Genomic DNA, 17,872 nt, shown 5'->3' on the forward strand with positions numbered 1-17,872 from the left:
GGTGGCTTCATCAGGTAGTGTCTCCTTGTATTTTTCAGCTTTCTCAAAGCATCTTCGAAGGCATTCCATTGGATTGCTGGATGTTTCCATTGCCTCATCATCACTACTATCCTCTGAAACAAATCCACTCCTCTCCTCTTGGACTCTGGAAATAATAGCCAGGGAGAAATCCTCCCTTAAATAAAAGACACTTTGCACATCATGTAAGAAGATATAGGTCCTGTCTCCAATCCTGAAGTCAGGCACAGCAGGCAACATCATCTGAGCATGCTTCTCAGTGAAGTTACTGACATCCAATGGAAGTTTGATTTTTGTGGTTTTCACAGAGAGCATCTTACTTTTTTGTACTTCAATTGCCTCAACCTCAAGGTCGACTGGGTCTTCAACCTCCTCGACTTCTTGCATATGAGTTGTCTCCATGCATTCTTCATCTGGTGCTGCATCCTGCTCCTCTAACACCTCATCAGGATTCTGCATGAGGAATCCAAACAGGCTGTTCAGGTAAATCATAAAGCCAAAGGCTTCCTGAATGAGTTTGCATTCTTTTTGATGCAAAGGGCAGGCTAAATGTCGGCAAGAAGGTGGTAATTCCCTATACTTCTTCAGTCCCTGTCCCTTTCCACCACAGTCATTTAAATGCACAAGAGTCATAGTAGGCAGAACAACCCTTCCTACCTGCACCATCACTTCAAACTTATCTCTGTAGGACTGCAAGAAATTAATGTGCTGAGCTAACAGGTCTTCAATGTCAAACTTTGGATTAAACATAGAATGAACTAGATCAAACTTGTCCCCAGCACCACAAGATGCTACAAAATCAAACAGCCTCTCATCAGTTGCAGCTGGGTCTTCCAGAGAAGACACATCCTCTTTGTCTTTACATTTAGTTGCACAGGGACTTCCTTCTAGCACATCTGTATCATCTGAGAAGTCTATATTCCTCTTTCTTGTATTTTTCTTCAGAAGTACTGTAGAGGGCACCACAGCCTTGTAGGGTGAGGGATCCTCTTGCCCTGGTGACCTCTCTGATTGATCTTCACCAATTGACTTTTCTTCAGATATGTCCTGACAAAAGTCAACAGTTCTTTTGGCAGATACATTAAGCAACTGAGCTTGCAAGGGTTGAAATCCTGGCACAAGCTCTGGATCAGGTTTCAGCCTCTTCTACCTACTGGACCTTAATCCTATTCATCAGGAAACATGACAAGTCAAAACCATCAGGAAACATGACAACTCTGCCAAAACCAAAACCATCATGATCTCTCTCTCTCTCTCTCTCTCTCTCTCTCTCTCTCTCTCTCTCTCTCTCTCTCTCTCTCTCTCTCTCTCTCTCTCTCTCTCTCTCTCTCCAGATAGATATAAATATAAATATAAATATATATATATATATCTGTCTCTCACCAAAGCACAAACAAAAACACACATAGTCTCTCTCTCTCTCTCTCTCTCTCTCTCTCTCTCTCTCTCTCTCTCTCTCTCTCTCTCTCTCTCTCTCTCTCTCTCCAGATAGATATAAATATAAATATATATATATATATGTCTCTCACCAAAGCACAAACAAAAACACACATAGTCTCTCTCTCTCTCTCTCTCTCTCTCTCTCCAAAGAACACTAAAAAAATACACACAGACTCTCTCTCTCTCTCTCTCTCTCTCTCTCTCTCTCTCTCTCTCTCTCTCTCTCTCTCTCTCTCTCTCTCTCTTGTATTTTTCTATTTGTACTAAAGGCGCGCAAGGACGGAAAAGTGCTTTTTACAACTCTCTCCGCGCGCCTTAAGTGCAATTGAGGAAGAGTCATAACTATACTATAGGCGCGCGGAGAGAGCTGGAGCCAGTGTTTGGTTGGCTATGCGCGCCGTTAGTAACGTGTACAGAGAGGGGAGGGAGAGAGACAATGTGTATATATCTGTGTGTGTGTCTGTGTGTATGTGTGTCTGTGTCTCTGTCTATGGAAGTATGTGTATTGAGGTGTGTGTGTTGAACAACAGTCTGGGTTTTTCTTTGTTTACACACACACACAATTTGTACCAATTGTTGGAAATATAGAGAGAAAGAGTGAGAGATCACCTTTTGTTGGTGGGGTTTGCAGGAACTCCAAGGGAGGTGTCTCCTCCATTGCTTTCTTGTGTTTCAAACTGACTCTGTCTCTCTCCCTCCCTCTCTCTCTCTCTCTGAGAGTAAGGAGTCCCTCTCTCTATCTCTCTCTCGATTTGTGTCTCTCCCTCTCTCCCTCTCTCTATCTCTCTCACAACCTGTTCTCTCTTTCTCTCTCTCTCTGTCTCTCTATCACTCTCTCTCTCTCTCTCTCTCTCTCTCTCTCTCTCTCTCTCTCTCTTTATCACTCTCTCTCTCTTTCTATGGCTCTCTCTCTCTCTCGCTCTCTCACTCTCTCTCTCTCTATTGTTCTCTCTCTCAAAATCACACTTATAACGGATACACATGGCGGCGTCCCACGTGTCACTATAAATTAGAGTATATTTGCATGTTGTCACACGTGTGGTCATTATTGAGACCGTATACTTTTGTACGTCATATAAAGAGGTCAAGAGAGAGAAAAACCACACCTCGTGAAAGAGAGTGAGTGAAAGAGAGAGAGAGAGAGTGCAAGAGCCTTCATCTGCGTCTCCAACAGCAAGCCGACCCATCGACATTACGAAGGTCTTCCTCTCCCTCTGCCTTTGCCTCTATCTCTCTATCTTTGTTTCTGTCACAGTACCAAGCACAGTCTTAACAAACAACCCACACAAACAGTCACACACACACACACACACACACACACACACACACACACACACACACATACACACTCACACACACACACTCACAAACACACATCTTAAAAATACAAACACACACACACACACACACAAAGAGACACACACACACACAGGCACGCACACACACACACACACACACATACTCTCTCTCTCTCTCTCTCTCTCTCTCTCTCTCTCTCTCTCTCTCTCTCTCTCTCTCTCTCTCTCTCTCTCTATACCAAAGGCGCGCGTAGAGAGGCATAACCGTAGTGCATGTCTCTATGCGCGCCGTTAGTACTGTGCATTGACCAGAGAGAGAGAGAGAGAGAGAGAGAGAGAGAGAGAGAGAGAGAGAGAGTGTATTTATTTTACCCTATACTAACGGCGCGCGGAGGTGTTTGTTGAGGTAAAAACGTGCTCCGCACGCGCCTTTAGTAATGGGTTCTCTCACTCTCTCTCTCTCTCTATCTCTCTCTCTCTCTCTCTCTCTCTCTCTCTCTTTCTCTCTCTCTCTCTCTCTCTCTCTCTATTTAAATATGCTAAGCTATAGAAAGGAGAGAGAGAGAGAGAGAGAGAGAGAGAGAGAGAGAGAGAGAGAGAAAGGGATTGAGACTCTTCTTTTGGTGTATAGTGAGATGACTAGAACAAAAGCCACTGCAAGGAAGGCAGGCAAGGGACCAGGATAAGCATCTAAAGCAAGTAGCAGATCTGCAACCCCAAAGAAAAGACCTGGAAAACCAAATAAAATTCTGAAAGGGCCAAGGATGAAGAAGTTGCAAACCTGCATGGGACTTTTCAGAGAAATCAGAAAGGCACAGAAATGTGTAGATTTATGCATACCAAAGCTGCCCTTCCAGAGGATGGTGAGGTCCATATGTGATGAAGCTACCTGGGGCACCAAAAGGTGGAAGGTGGTGGCATTAATGGCTCTACAGGAAGCAGCAGAGGACTTCCTACTGGAGTACTTCAGTGACATGACCATTGTTGCAGCCCATGCCCACAGGGTTACTATAATGGACAAAGATAGTGAGACACTGAAAAGAATAAGGTGGAGGTATGACAAACTACTGGTCCCCAATGTCTGCAAGGATAAGAAAATGAGGGAAATTTTGTTATACCCCCCGGAGCTAGTGCCACAACTCACAGTTGTAGATGTCACACATGATGTGAATACAAGGGCAAGGGCAGAGACTATTGCTCGCCAAACAGAGGACATGAGGGAAGCAGAGCTTAAGGAGAAAGCAAAAGTAGCAGTGGAGTCCCAGAGGCAAATAGAGTGCAATGTGACCCTGTCCATAGAGGCAAGCAATCAAGAAACTCTACTTTCAAATAAGGATGGTTTGCTTGCACAGATACCATTTGTAGATGGAGCCAGAAAGCTATCTCTGGAAAAAGTGGACATTAATTTATTGCAGAATCCAGATGCTCAGATTTCAGACACAATTATCTATGCTTGTCTTAAGTAAGTGTTACTATCTTGCTAGCTTTGAAAACTCAGATAATAGGTTTGCTAACTCAGGTAGAGTCTCTGCAGCCTGATCAAAAGTCAACTCCCACTGCACACTCACACAGAGGTGTTTCTTCTTGATCCACAAATGTCAGTGATTATTAGACAAAAGAACATTCCATCTGGGACCTTTGAGAGTTGGTTTCTCCACTGTGCTATGCTAGAAGTTACTGTGATCATCTTTCCATATGAGAACAACCATCACTGGAGTCTCATATGCCTTGATGTTGACCAACCAGCAGTGTGGGTGTTCAATTCAATAAAAGGAACCCACCCTGAAATTAGGCTGTAAGTGTTTTGTATCAGAAAATGTTTCTTATAGATATCCATGTAAATTTGAAGCCTCATGCTAACATCTTGACATTGCTTTGTGCAGTTGTATAAAGAGGTTGTTGCTTGCCTATGGCAAGCTATGTGGAAGGTATGAACTATACAAGGCCCCAATCAAAGAAGTACGTGTCCCAAATCAAACCGATGGAAATTCTTGCGGCTGGAGATGTCTTCTCCATGCAGAATATGTCCTGCAAAGCTACTTTGCATTAAAACCTTTCATGACTAAGGTACCCATTTGGCAATGCATTCAGTTAGTTTTGGTTTAGTCTATAAAGAATTCTCATCATGTGGTCTTTCAATTTTGCAGAGTGCTTTAAAAAACTACACATATGATTATTTGCAAAGATACCGGGTAAGTTTAATACAACACCTGCTTACTATGTCTAGCCCTAGAGAGCTTGAAGATAGCGGCTTGGATGAGCGCACTATTGATCTAACAAAACATGACGTGCCACCACGACAAACCCCTACATCCGATACAGTGGAATCACAACGGGCCGAGGGGGTCATATCAGCAGAAGATGAAAGAGCCGAGGATGAGGAAAGGTCAAATGAGCATATGGAAGGTGCTAAGGTACAACCAGAGGAGACAATGAAAGAGCCAAGTCAGCCAGTGGAGGAGCCAAAAGAGCCTATGGCTAAAACCCAAGATGAGGAAAGCAGGCCTATAGATGAGCAAAAGGATATGGATGAGGAAAGCAGGCCTAGGGATGAGAAAAATGATATGGATCAGGCAAGGATGTATGAGGCAAGCCGATCAACCGAGGGAGACGAAAAGACCTTGGAGGAAACCTTGAATGAGGCAGAAAGAGCCATGGGGGAGACCCCTGATGAAGATGTGAATGATGACTATGAAGATAAAGCAGAGGAGAGCAACAACGACATCAACACTGCAGAGACCCAGTATGGACCCTTGCTACCTATAGATACGGTTGTTCCGGTAATGTCTATTCAAGTATGGCAAAATATGTTCAGCTTCTAACTACTTATATGTACTTGTCAACTTTTACAGAGGTTGATTATCTTGGACGTCAATGGATTGCTGCTGATGCGGGTGCCTCTCGGTGACAGAGGACCCTTTGAGGATTTGCAAATGTTTCGGATGGGAACTTGTCGAGTCGTGGTTCGTCCAGGAACCAAGGAATTTATTCAGTTTCTTCTTCCGCGCTTCAGAGTTGCCATATGGTCTTCAATGCAAAGGCAAAAATTGCTGCCACTAGTTGCAATAGTTTGCAGTGTATGCGACGCTCACACGTCAGATTTTGCCTTTTTGTATGATCAAAGAAAATGCGTTACCGTTGAGGGCCACTACCACCCTAAAAAACCACACTTACCTCTTTTGTACAAACCGTTTAGCCAAATCGGTGTACCCTTTGATGCAACTAATACACTACTAATTGATGATACTCCTGAAAAGGGAGAACTAAATCCGCCGGGAACAACTGTCTCACCACAGGGGCATTCCTTTGATTTTTACCTTGAAGACATTCTAATTCCATACTTACAGAAATTGTATCTCAGTCCATTGTTCACGGACGAGTTTGTACTTTCTAATGAATTAAGATGACTCTTCTATCATGTCTTTGTCTTGTCTAACATATATATATATATATATATATATATATATAGAGAGAGAGAGAGAGAGAGAGAGAGAGAGAGAGAGAGAGAGAGAGATTTGATGTGGTAAAGAAATGTATTTCAAGCACACTTTTTCACAGGGCACAATTGAAAAATGAGCTCAATAAACTTCATGTCTTGAAAGTCATTTGTATACACTTGGGTTCACAAGAATATCTGTTACATTGACACTACTTCAACCCGACCATCCAACTCTTTGCACAAAATATCTTTTTCCCTTCGCCGCATCACCTTACGGCCAGCTAGGAAAAAGGAAAAATCTGATAGGTCCTTGTCCATTGACTCTTCAATGATGTCATGCCGCAAATGCTGAAGACTGCATAGCTCCCTTATTGTAACCACTAATAGTAGGCCATGCTCTTTATCAATCACTTCCACATCCACAGCAGGATTATCTTCCAAACCTGCAGAAACCTGTTCCATAGGAATGTACTTACCGTTGAGCATTTGTGATCGCATATACCAAAACGAGAGTAACAGTGATTGGCTTGCAATCATGTACTTGACAACTAGAGTATCAAGCGCGACCTTGCACCGTAAACCAATCTCTTCCTTTGCATACCATCCTTTGTCAAGAAGTTTGTCACAGGATGACTGCTGAAATGACTTGCACATGAACATAGTTTTTGTAACTCGGATGTTGTAGCTATGAAACAGCTCTATGAAGAGTGCAACAGGACAGAAGTTTGCAATTCTAACCAGTTTGGTAGGAATAGAGCTACGTAGAGACCTTTGTATATCCTTGTAGAGCTTACTTCGCATTGCCTCCACCATTGTTTCCTCGGGAACTGGCCAGTCCACAGTGTTCCGATCGGTTGGTAGAGGCACTTTCACCAACATGCCATTCTTATTCCCTGAGCTGAGTTGGTAAAAGTGGTCATAAAAAAAGATTCCCTCATCAGCTAGTCTTTTGCTGCTCCTCTCTGAGTACTGTAGAGAACCAATGTGGGCATGAACAACATGGAAGAGGCCTATTATGCACTCCACAGGCTCCCATTGCTCATAAGAAGAGGGATAAACACCTGCAATATATATAAGAAGAGTTAAACTAAGAGTATCAATAAGTACAAATGACAAATCTAATGTAATTGAGCTGTGAAGAATGGAGACATTACTCATAACAAGCGGGAGAAACATTGCAAAATATATAAGAAAATTTATAATGAGAGTATCAGTAAGTTCACATGTCAAGAGTACTTACAATTGCAACGTGGTTTATGTATATCTGATACATTTCCACCGTTTGCTATTACCTCAGGATGGGTAAACACATGCTGAACAAGAACTTCCTTTACAGATCTTTTGCCGATTTCAACTTTGAAATCCAACACTCTGGCCTTCCATGCTGAGCGGTAAACATTGATACCACTAGACCTTTTGGGTCTTCTTGGTTGCATGAGGACCCATGAACCTTTGTTTATCCTTTGTCCAACCCATTGATTCTCTGCACTTATTGAAGCTAGTATTGTAATTGAGGATATGCTACTACTTGGCCTTCTAGGCAAAGTGCAGTTGTTGGTTGTTGGTGTGAGAGACAGTAAACACCTGGAGCCTCTTGGGCGAGAAGACGTGGACGCCATAGCTCTCAGAGAAAAGCTTTAGTGGAGGGAGATTCACTTTGAAAGCATTCTAATGGAGGGAAAGTGTTTTAGAATTCCAATATCTTGTGCGGGCTTAATGGTCACCCTCCAGTACGTTAATGACCATAAGAGAATATCAGAAGTGGGACCACATGCAAGCACCTAAAAGATCGGTAAAAGGAAGGAAATTACTATGCTACAATCCTAGATTCGTGAAAGTTTTATGCTATTTTCCTATTTTTTGAGTCTTTCCACGTACTTTCCTACGTAACGTAACCTTCATGCTCATTGGACGCGCTCTATTTTTCTCTCTCTTCATATGGCCCTCCAAATGACCTCTGAAATTTCAGAAAGTTTCTGAAATAACTATGTAGCATCCAGCAGCAATAGGAGATAATTTAACATCAATACAGTTCGTCTATCTGAACGGGTGCAAACCTCACAATTAAAAAGTGTCATTCTTTGCACTCTTACATCTGCAAGAACATGCCATCATAGCCCACAATAAGCATGACACATTTCAGTTGTACGTATGCAGAACCCCCCAACCTCATAAGGCACGACAAAGCAAAAGGTTGCGAGAGTGCATTGACCTATCTTTTTTTGAAACCATACTTCTTATGTTCATAGAACATATCACTTTTGGCACTGCCAAGGTTCACAATTTTGGGGCAACCATCTCTATCCTTGTCCTATTGGGTGCACTCTTTGCAATAGTAAGCATCAGAAATTCCGGCACCTCACAAATGATGCAGCGCCCTTGGAAGGAGCCATAATTGTACTCGTCGCACACTCAAACCAGAGTACAGGGGTGCACGTATGAATCGCAAATCACGCACTGACTCCCATGTTTGCTGCTGAGAGAGGAGGGAAAGGATGAAGGCAGTAGTCTGCCTGTGGGGTTGAGGGTATTAAAAGAAGCCCTGCTTGCAAGGGAGAGCACTCGGCAATTGAGTTTTCTTCATGAGCAAGGACCTGAGGGTGAGGTCACGAACAGGGGACATTGAAGAGATGGTTGGGCTCTGCGGATAGCGAGTAATGGTGGGACCTAGACAGCGCAGCACCACCTGCGATGTGCCACGATTCTGGCTGGTGAGTGCGGTGATGCCCACGGCAGCCTCATCACCCACATTCAGCTGAAAGTGGATGAGGCCCTTGGGGAAGAGGAAGAGGTCGCCCTGCACGATAGTCTTGGTAAAGAGCTTGTTCTCGGTGGTGACAAATCCGACATAGAGAGAGCCCTTCTCTAGGAAGAGTAGTTCGGTGGCGCGCGGATGGATGTGTGGAGGGGCGTTGAGGCCGCTCACCGCGTAGTCGATCCTGGCCATGGACACTCGGAAGGTGTTGAGTTCTAGGAATTTGGCCACATTGGCCAGCGTCACCAACGCGCCCATCTTGCTACTGATGTTTCCCGGCTTGCTGATGACTGTGGAGGAGAAGTCATCCACTCTCTGCAGCTCAGCCGCCTTGCACATAAACCCGTTCACCTTCACTGTTGAGTTCAAAACCGCGACACATATGTCCTGCAACGGCTCTGTGTCCCCTACCCGCATGCTCACCATCGTTGCGCCCACAGCAAGCAGTGAGAGGAGCGTAAGCGAGAGCGTATCAAATCTCTCCATGCGGGTGTGGCTTTGACAGCACTTCTTGGCTCTACCTACTATGCCAGCTCTGTGCACCAGCCCACTCTATTAAACCAAGCCCAAACATTCCCGATATTCTCGGGCTTCCCCTTCGCGCGCTTTAGTGATCATGTCCGCCTGCTCGTCAACCTCTTATGATTTGCCATGGCTGCTCGTGAGTGCCCGCTTGCCCCGCGTATGCTGAGAGAGACTTTCTCTCTCTCTCCCCCAAAAAAAAATCAACTCTCTCAAAGAGCGCGCGCCGGCGCGCAGTCTTTGAGAGAGAGAGAGAGAATCCATCAATTGCATCTGCACCACATCTAGCAAGGTATTCACTAGCAACAAGGGTCTGGCAGTGCTGCTTCTTGCCATGCTTTTGGTGATGGGGTGGTGACCTCTTATGATTCGCCATGGCTGCTCGTGAGTACCCGCTTGCCCCGCGCATGCTGAGAGAGACTTTCTCTCTCTCTCTCTCTCTCCCCCCAAAAAAAAATCAACTCTCTCAAAGAGTGCGCGCCGGCGCGCGGTCTTTGAGAGAGAGAGAGAGAATCCATCACTTGCATTTGCGCCACCTCTAGCAAGGTATTCACTAGCAACAAGGGTCTGGCACTGATGCTTCTTGCCATGCTTTTGGTGATGGGGTGGTGAGCCTCGCGAATGCAGTAGTGGCGATGAAGAGGATGCTGGAGAAGAGAGAGAGCCATCTTTCGGCCTGCAATGGCCCTTGGAGTTGACCTCACCAGACACTTAGCATGCCAGGTATAACCCAGCGATGGCAGACCCGTATATGAATCCCTTGTGAGAGAAAGCACGATAAGTTCCTCTCAGGAGGATGTTTTGCAGTGCATTCTTGGCTGGGAAGAGAAGGGGGCGCCTGCTTTGTCGCCATCGCAGGAAGATCAACCCCTTTCTACACTCTACGGCACCTGATCTGGCAGCGGGTGGGGACAAGGCCACTATGGTGGCAAGGGTAGCGTTGGTTATGATCAGCATGGCGGTCAAGGTGGCAAGGCAGCTATGGTGGCAAGGGTGGCTATAACAATATCCATGGAGGCAACCAGGGCAAGGGCCATGGCGGCAGCTGCGATAAGGGGCATGCGATCATGGTGGCCACGACCTGCAGGCCTAGCTCGCTAGATTCCACCTAGCTATAATTCACAAGAAGTTTTGGACAAATTTTCACAATAATTCCCACATTGTGACTTACCTCAACATCATGATTCTATGAGGGAGGCACCACATACCTAGCTAGGTACGATTGGGGGCAGGGGACTGCCAAATCCCCCCAATCGTACCTAGCTAGGTATGTGGTGCCTCTCGAGCAGAAGCTCATGATGTTATTCATTGTATGAAAAACACTAGAAAAGACTCCGTTTTCCTCCATGAGAAAATTTCTTAATCTTCTTCTGTAAGCACTGGCACGTCCTCTATTGTATGTAAACTGCCAGGTCTCTCTCTCTCTCTCTCTCTCTCTCTCTCTCTCTCTCTCTCTCTCTCTCTCTCTCTCTCTCATAGCAATGTCTGCTCTCTCACAATGCAAGTTTAATGTCTTATCATGTCAACATAGGGTTCCCTTATGCTGCACAACACTTGAAATTGGTGTTCAATCTGAATAAGCCAAAGATATCACTAAGAGAGAGAGAGAGAGAGAGAGAGAGAGATCTCCACGACGAAGAGGAAGTAGAAGCAATTGCGGCATAAGCAGTCATGACGGTCAAGCGCCACAACGGTGGACGTAACAAGCATGGAAAAGGCCACACCAACCCCATCAGGTGCTACAACTGTGGGCGATGTGTGCCCAAGGACAAGGCTTTCCAACGGTTTCTTGTAAGTAACACTGTTGAACAAGCTGCTCTGTGAGAGGTGCATGATGCTTTCGTTTATAATGGGTACACACTTCCCAAGATTTATGCCAAAATATAGTACTGTGTTTTATGCGCCATTCACTCTCATGTTGTGCGTGTAAGATCCCACACAACAAGAAGAGTTTGGGAGCCTCCAGAGAGGTTTAGACGCAAGGAGGATATGCAGAACCAGAATCAGCGTACCAATGTTCCTACTGTTGGGAAGTGAAGAGGTGTCTAATTAGTGCGTAAGACAAGAGAGGAAGAAGGCTCATGAATTTTGACTTCTATGATAGAACTCTTAGAAGACACATGCTACGAGCATTGCCATTGTGGTTGAAGCCATCAATAAGATGGGCGTTGAGGGACTTTTGAGTCTTTTGGACGGGCTTGTATCTGATGTTTTTGAAATGTCTTTCTAAAGTTTTTTCCAAAAGAGAGAGAGAGAGAGAGAGAGAGAGAGAGAGACAGAGAGAGAGAGAGAGAGATTGTCTTGCTTGTGAGACTGAAAGTGCGTGGCAGAGAGAAGACCTACGAGTGAACAAGAGACACGACACTGAAAATTCACTAAACTCGGCCGCTGAGAGTGAGTGACCAGTGCTCGAAAAAACCTTTTTTCCAGAAACTTGTCAAACCTACATGTTAGAAACAATAGAGGTAAACTGACTAAATCTGAAGGTTTTTATACCAATTTACACTAAAGTTTTTCAAATTTTGGAGGTTTTCTCACCTTCAACTATAAAATTTAGAGGCAAATCTCAAGATTTGTAGGTGGGGTTACACTAAACCTAGGTTTTTTCAAGCATTGTGAGTGACTTAAAGAGGCGACGCTGAGTCTGAGAGAAGAGAGAGAGATAGAGAGAGTATAATTGGCTAGATTGGTTGAGAGCATGCACACCCCTTCCATGTAGAGCTCGCTACTCAATGGCGGAGTCAGGCCCACTTTTGTGGAACTCTACAAGAAGGTGGAGGTAGGGATTGCTGAACAAGGGCATCGGCGCATCAAAGTTATTTTTGATGCGCGACCAGAAAGACTGGTGTTTGAGAAAAGATTCCTCAGCTGTGATCCTACAACTGTGGAAGACAAACCTCATTCTCTCTCTCTCTGTCTCTCTCTCTCTCTCTCTCTCTCTCTCTCTCTCTCACACACACACACACACACACACACACACACACATACACATACCCAAACTCTTCATCTTGGTTATCGTCGAAAGATGGGGCCGAGGTGATTGTGAAGGCACTGCATAATAGGTGATTGCCAAGATGTTGCATGCAAGTGGTGATTATTATTCATTTTGATAGTACCTTATGATCTACATCACCTCTCCCGCCCTTGTCCACAAAGTCCTCGTGATTGGGGCCTCCTCTTTTGCAACTCACCATGAAAACTCTAAAAGAGTCCATAGTCCATGAAAACCATTATTTTCAAGTATGTGATGTAAAAGATATTTTCCTTTTCCTCTTCGTTTCTCAAGTGTCATGATTATACGCTGAAAGATCTTTTTTGCGAGATAGACTAAAAGGAGTCACTCACCCAAAAACAATTATCTTTAATTTCAATAAGGTACAATCTAGCACCAAAGATTGCAAATACATATTGTTCATATTGGCTCCAACCTACCAATACGATCTACCAAATCTACTTCTTCTATAACTTGCTTAGAAGCACTTGCCATAGTATTATGTATTGAGAAACCCTCCTCCCCCCTCCACAAAATTTCACGTGCACACACACACACACACTTTTACTTGTCCAAGCATCTACCATGGCTTTAATATTGATGACCACAAGCTGTGATTTAGAGGAGGGAGCATAACCTTGGATAATCAAGGAGTTAATATAAGGGTGGATGATTAAAGTCTCCATAAGGAATGCTCTAGACGTTTAGAGACAATGATAGATAGATTGTAATACATAATTTGATGCTAAATATTTCTATTATGATTCATGTTCTATGTACCTTGTGGGGTTTTGCTCTTTTTCATGATTTCTCGAAAAGGTTTGCTTGGAGTTTGAAATTCCTCATCGTGCACTCAACCATGGCTAGGTACTGAAGCTGTCCGGGGCGGGCAACAAGAAGATCAACCTCTAGACACCCTTCAAGGCTCCCGTGCTGCTCAATGGGGCTGGGGCACAACACAACACAAACCAAAACAACAAACCCCCAGCCAAATCCCAACTACACAAGGGGCACCACCTAGTTTAAGAGCGAACTAGGACGCAAAAGAGGAGAATCGTTAGAGCAACCCACAAACAAGCAAGGAATTTACACTAACCCTAACACCAATAGAACACTCTCACACACTAAAACACGAGAGAGAGAGAGAGAGAGAGAGAGAGAGAGAGAGAGAGAGATGGTGCTCGGGCTGCTTTGAAGTGTATCGTTAATGATCAAGCAAACATAAATATATATATGTAAGAAAGAGAGAGAAGGGGGAAGGGGGTGCTTGTTGCACTAATGCCTTCTTACAAATCTGTCATGACCAATCAAAGTGAGATTAGTATTTGTTCAACATAGCCTGAGTAAATTACACCACAACACATCACAAGAAAAAAGCCACCCCAATCACTGTCTTAAGGCCAGGGGAGTCCTCTCCACCCTGTTGCCCTCTTACAACATGTGGAATTTATGGCTAAATTGATAACAATACCCGGAGACAAGCTATCAAGAACTTAAATAAAACACCAAGACACTTACACATCATTATTGTCCATGACTTCAAGTTGGAAGGGAGACAAGGTATCCATGCTTAGTCCAAATTCACCCTCCTTGATTCAGCAAATGTTGGGCTTACTCTAGTAGGAGAAATGATAGATTTCCTACTCTCAATTTAATGATCACTCTCTCTTACAATGGCATAGAGTTCCCTTGCTAATCACCCCTAATACAACACATACATATGCCTAATGCCAATGAGATTCCACTCAAGAGCTCCTTCTCAAGAGGTTGAGCTTGGCTTCTCAAGCTATAGCATAGTGCTCTTTCTTCTCCCCCCTTTTTGTGCTAGCTACACCCTTCTTTTATAGCAATTTTGAAGGCTAGGGTTACTCCTCTAACCATGGTTGGGTTAGATTTTCAGCAATTTATCTAATTTCTTTTGCTTGGAATTATCAAGAAGTTGGTGGGGAAAGAGAGAGGAGAGAAATGGAGGTGATAGGACTTTTCATAGTGGGTTAGTGTTAGTAGAGTTAGAATTAATTTACAAATGGAATTGAATATTTACAATGGGAGTATCCATGTAGGATACAAATAAGGAAGAAAAACTCTTAAGAGGTAAGAAAAGGTGGATTTCTTACAAGGTTGATGCTCGAAGTGTCTTGAGTAGGGCCAATTTTGACGCTTGTTGACGGTCCACTAGCTTTGACGGTACATTTTTTCTCCACTCTTGACCTTCCTTGAGAGACAAGGTAATTGAAGCTGAGTAATCAACCACCATGATGCTGTCTTTTAAGAGAAGAGGCTGAATTTTGTGGTTTTTTTGATAGATATGGGTAATTTGGAGGAGGAAAAATGAGACTAGGTGGTCAATTTTGGAATGGAATTGTGTGTGGGAGGTATGAGTTCACCATGGTTTCTCTTATTCTTCAAGGTTGAGGAGAAGGTGAGTAGGGTGCAGAGAGGAGTGGTGAGAGAGGTGGGGATGATGAGTGGAGAAGTGTGTGTGAAAGAGGAAAATGATAAAGTGGAAGAGAGAGTGTGGCTGCATAGCATGGGAAAACTGGGTTCCACTAATAAAATCATAGCTCACAGCTCGTAGCTCAAAAAAATATGAAAAAATTTGAGGAAAAAGTTCAGCCCACGAGCTACAACTTTTGTTTGTATCACCTTTTCAAATTCAGAGAGCAAGTGAACTTTAAAAATTCAGCAAAACCGACCGTGTTTTTCCATTGCACAAAGTCCTTGTGGGGTCCTTCTTTGGATGATTCTTTTGAATACCTCCAAGAGTAAGCCCTCCATAGTGCATGTATGCATGCCACCTACCCTTGACCTTATTTGGTAGGTCTATAATTGAAGATATTGTTGAGATCATTGATGCATGGTTTTTAGGACCCCTTCTGAAGATGCAATAAAGGCACAGTCAGTTGTTGGGGAGATGAGGATACTCTAGTCCAAGGGATCTCGAAAGAGAAGAAAAATCTACTTCACAAGCACCAAAGAGTAAAAAGTGCCATGGACAGAAGATACGTGGGAACGAGCTCTTATGCATGCCTACAACCTATATCTTACAGAATAGCCCATTCTAGGTGTGAATTTCTAGTAAAATTTACACGAGGATGTTCGTGTGGACTCACAGCACAGCATACTCCGTTTTCACTTTTTTACCGACAGTAAATATTTTTTACCACAATAAATATTTTTTACTTACAGTAAATATTTTTCACCTACATGGTAAATACAAATCACTTTTTACCTACAGTAACTTTTTTTTACCCATGGTAAATATTTTTTATTGCACCATAAGTATTTGGTAGGTAACAGTTCACTGTTACTAGGAGCAGTGATTGGGCATCAACAATGCAGTTACAGGAGGAGAAAAGGGGAAAATCTTATGATAAAGGTGAGTCAACAGGGAAAAAGACTTTTGAGTTGAAAAGAGACATGCTGATTTTTTCAAAGAACACATGTCAAAAGAAGCCATGGTTGAGGATTTTTTGAGAATTTGATATTCAGGAGGACCCAGCAGGTCCCCCCCTGACATGAGCAGAACCTCCAGTTTCAACAGCCACCTTACCTGCTCTTAAATGCTGGTCAAGTGCCTTATCCCCATGTGTCACAATCAGAAAAATCAGCATTTTCCCTCCCCTCTCACATCACTCTAGAGAATATCTTGATGGTAACATATCAGGTGACCTCAATCTGTTGACCACCCTAAGCAAAAAGTAACCCAATCAGCGGATTTAAGCATGTTTATCCCTAATCCTAAACCCTCTCAAAAACCTATATAAGGAGGCCTTCTCTCACTCAAAACCAACACTTCACCCACTTCACCAAGCAACGAAGCTATGAAGACATTGCTCACAACGAGGAGCTATGGATGGAGCTCTACTCTCTCTCCCTCTCTCTCTCTCCCTCTAGTATGCTACATTACTAGCCCTAAAACCTAAATAAGGAGTCTTCTCTCATGCTCCATGGCCACCATCCTCGCCATCATTCTCTAAGGTATTGATGTGTTGCTAGTAGGATCATACCTACTTGCTGGGTTGATTGTTTTTGACAAGGGATTATGCCATCCTTGGCTTGCTTCTCTATATCCTTGTTATGTATGATCAGATGCCGTTGTATTGTTAAGCTGATGTCTTGTGTATATATATGCTACATAAGGTCCCTAAGCTTCGCTTCTATGTGTTTTTCCATATGTTTTGATGCCATCATAATGCCAGAAGTCTCACTTGCCTATGTGCACTATGTGTGAGGTCCCTAAACCTCTTAATTTAGGGTGGTGCCCCCTTTATTTTGTTCTTTGCTTGTTTGCATGAGGCGTGGTTTTTGGAGTGTGCACGAGTACAGAGGCCACCTGATTGCACTGCTCTTTTTCCCGCTATCATTTTGGTGCCCCCACTGAGGAGGGCTACACAGACCTTCAGTCCACAAGCAATGAAGAGGTGCAATCTACAACATGGACGAATGGCGTGAGGAGTTTGCAAATTGGAGAACAGAAGAGGAGGAGGCTTTAGAGGCCTTAAAAGCTTTCATCGAGGTCTTGTTACAAGGTTGCAGTGTCATTTAAATTCAAGAAGTAAGTTCTTCTACATGCCTTGTTCGTGATCGTCGCCAACGAAGGAGAGTGAGAAGAAGAGCTTGATATACCTCTCCTCTCAACCTATGAGTGCTCCAGAAACCTCCAACGCACACGAGCTTGAAATATTCTACATCAACATACACGAAGGTACTGTGACACACATTAAGGGAAGAGAAAGCATCACCAGACCTCTCGTTCCTGAGGAGCCGACTAAGAGGAGGAAGATCACCTCTACACCTAAGTGGCCCAAGGCCGCAGCGCGTGCTCAAGCGTAAGGTAACATTTGGCTTAATCTCATTATTAAGGGATTACATGACCACTACAGGTAAGAAAAAGGCTGGTGAGCAACCAACTTCAACCTCCAACTTGCAACCACGACTCTCACCCCTAAATCCTCCTGAAGCAAAGAGGCGAAGGCTTGCCTACAAGATTGCCGTCCGTCTGCGAGTGCTCCCAGTGCACTTTGTAAATCCAGACACCACCAATCCCAAGCCAACCTCCTGTCCGCGTGAAGATCACTTTGGATATTGTCCAAAGTGCTTTGGAGACCGGGTGAAAAGCCTCCCTGCCCTACCTTTGCTGCTAATTTTCAAGAAGTTATCTCAATCTAAGGAAACTATCTTAGTTGATGATGTGCTGCACATTAATGGTGTCACTTTCGATCGTCATGCTGATTATGGTAATAGCATCCAATTGTTGCTTGCTAAAAGGCTCAGCATTGTACAAAGTGTTTCCATCACGCCTTACGTCTTCACAGATGCATCAGGAAGAGTCGAAGTGATCCGAGGTGTTGACCTTCTGTGGCTGATCAGGCTCATTGGTCCCAAGGTGGTGCAACTAAGCTAGG

The 17,872-nt window shown here is 43.9% G+C and overlaps 1 protein-coding gene and 1 pseudogene across 1 annotated transcript; one reads left to right on the forward strand and one right to left on the reverse strand.

Annotated features, from left to right (window-relative positions):
* Positions 1-8,725: 8,725 nt before the first annotated feature.
* On the reverse strand, positions 8,726-9,436 carry LOC147450218 (germin-like protein 5-1). Its single transcript, XM_086520436.1, has one exon. The coding sequence runs from the start codon at positions 9,434-9,436 to the stop codon at positions 8,726-8,728; it is 711 nt and encodes a 236-aa protein (XP_086376562.1).
* A 410-nt stretch (positions 9,437-9,846) lies between these two features.
* LOC147450219 (uncharacterized) lies at positions 9,847-10,584 on the forward strand (annotated as a pseudogene).
* Positions 10,585-17,872: the final 7,288 nt, after the last annotated feature.

The sequence above is a fragment of the Adiantum capillus-veneris genome, chromosome 9 (assembly GCF_014529385.1).
Source record: "Adiantum capillus-veneris isolate H3 chromosome 9, ASM1452938v2, whole genome shotgun sequence".
NCBI classification, from domain to species: Eukaryota; Viridiplantae; Streptophyta; class Polypodiopsida; order Polypodiales; family Pteridaceae; genus Adiantum; species Adiantum capillus-veneris.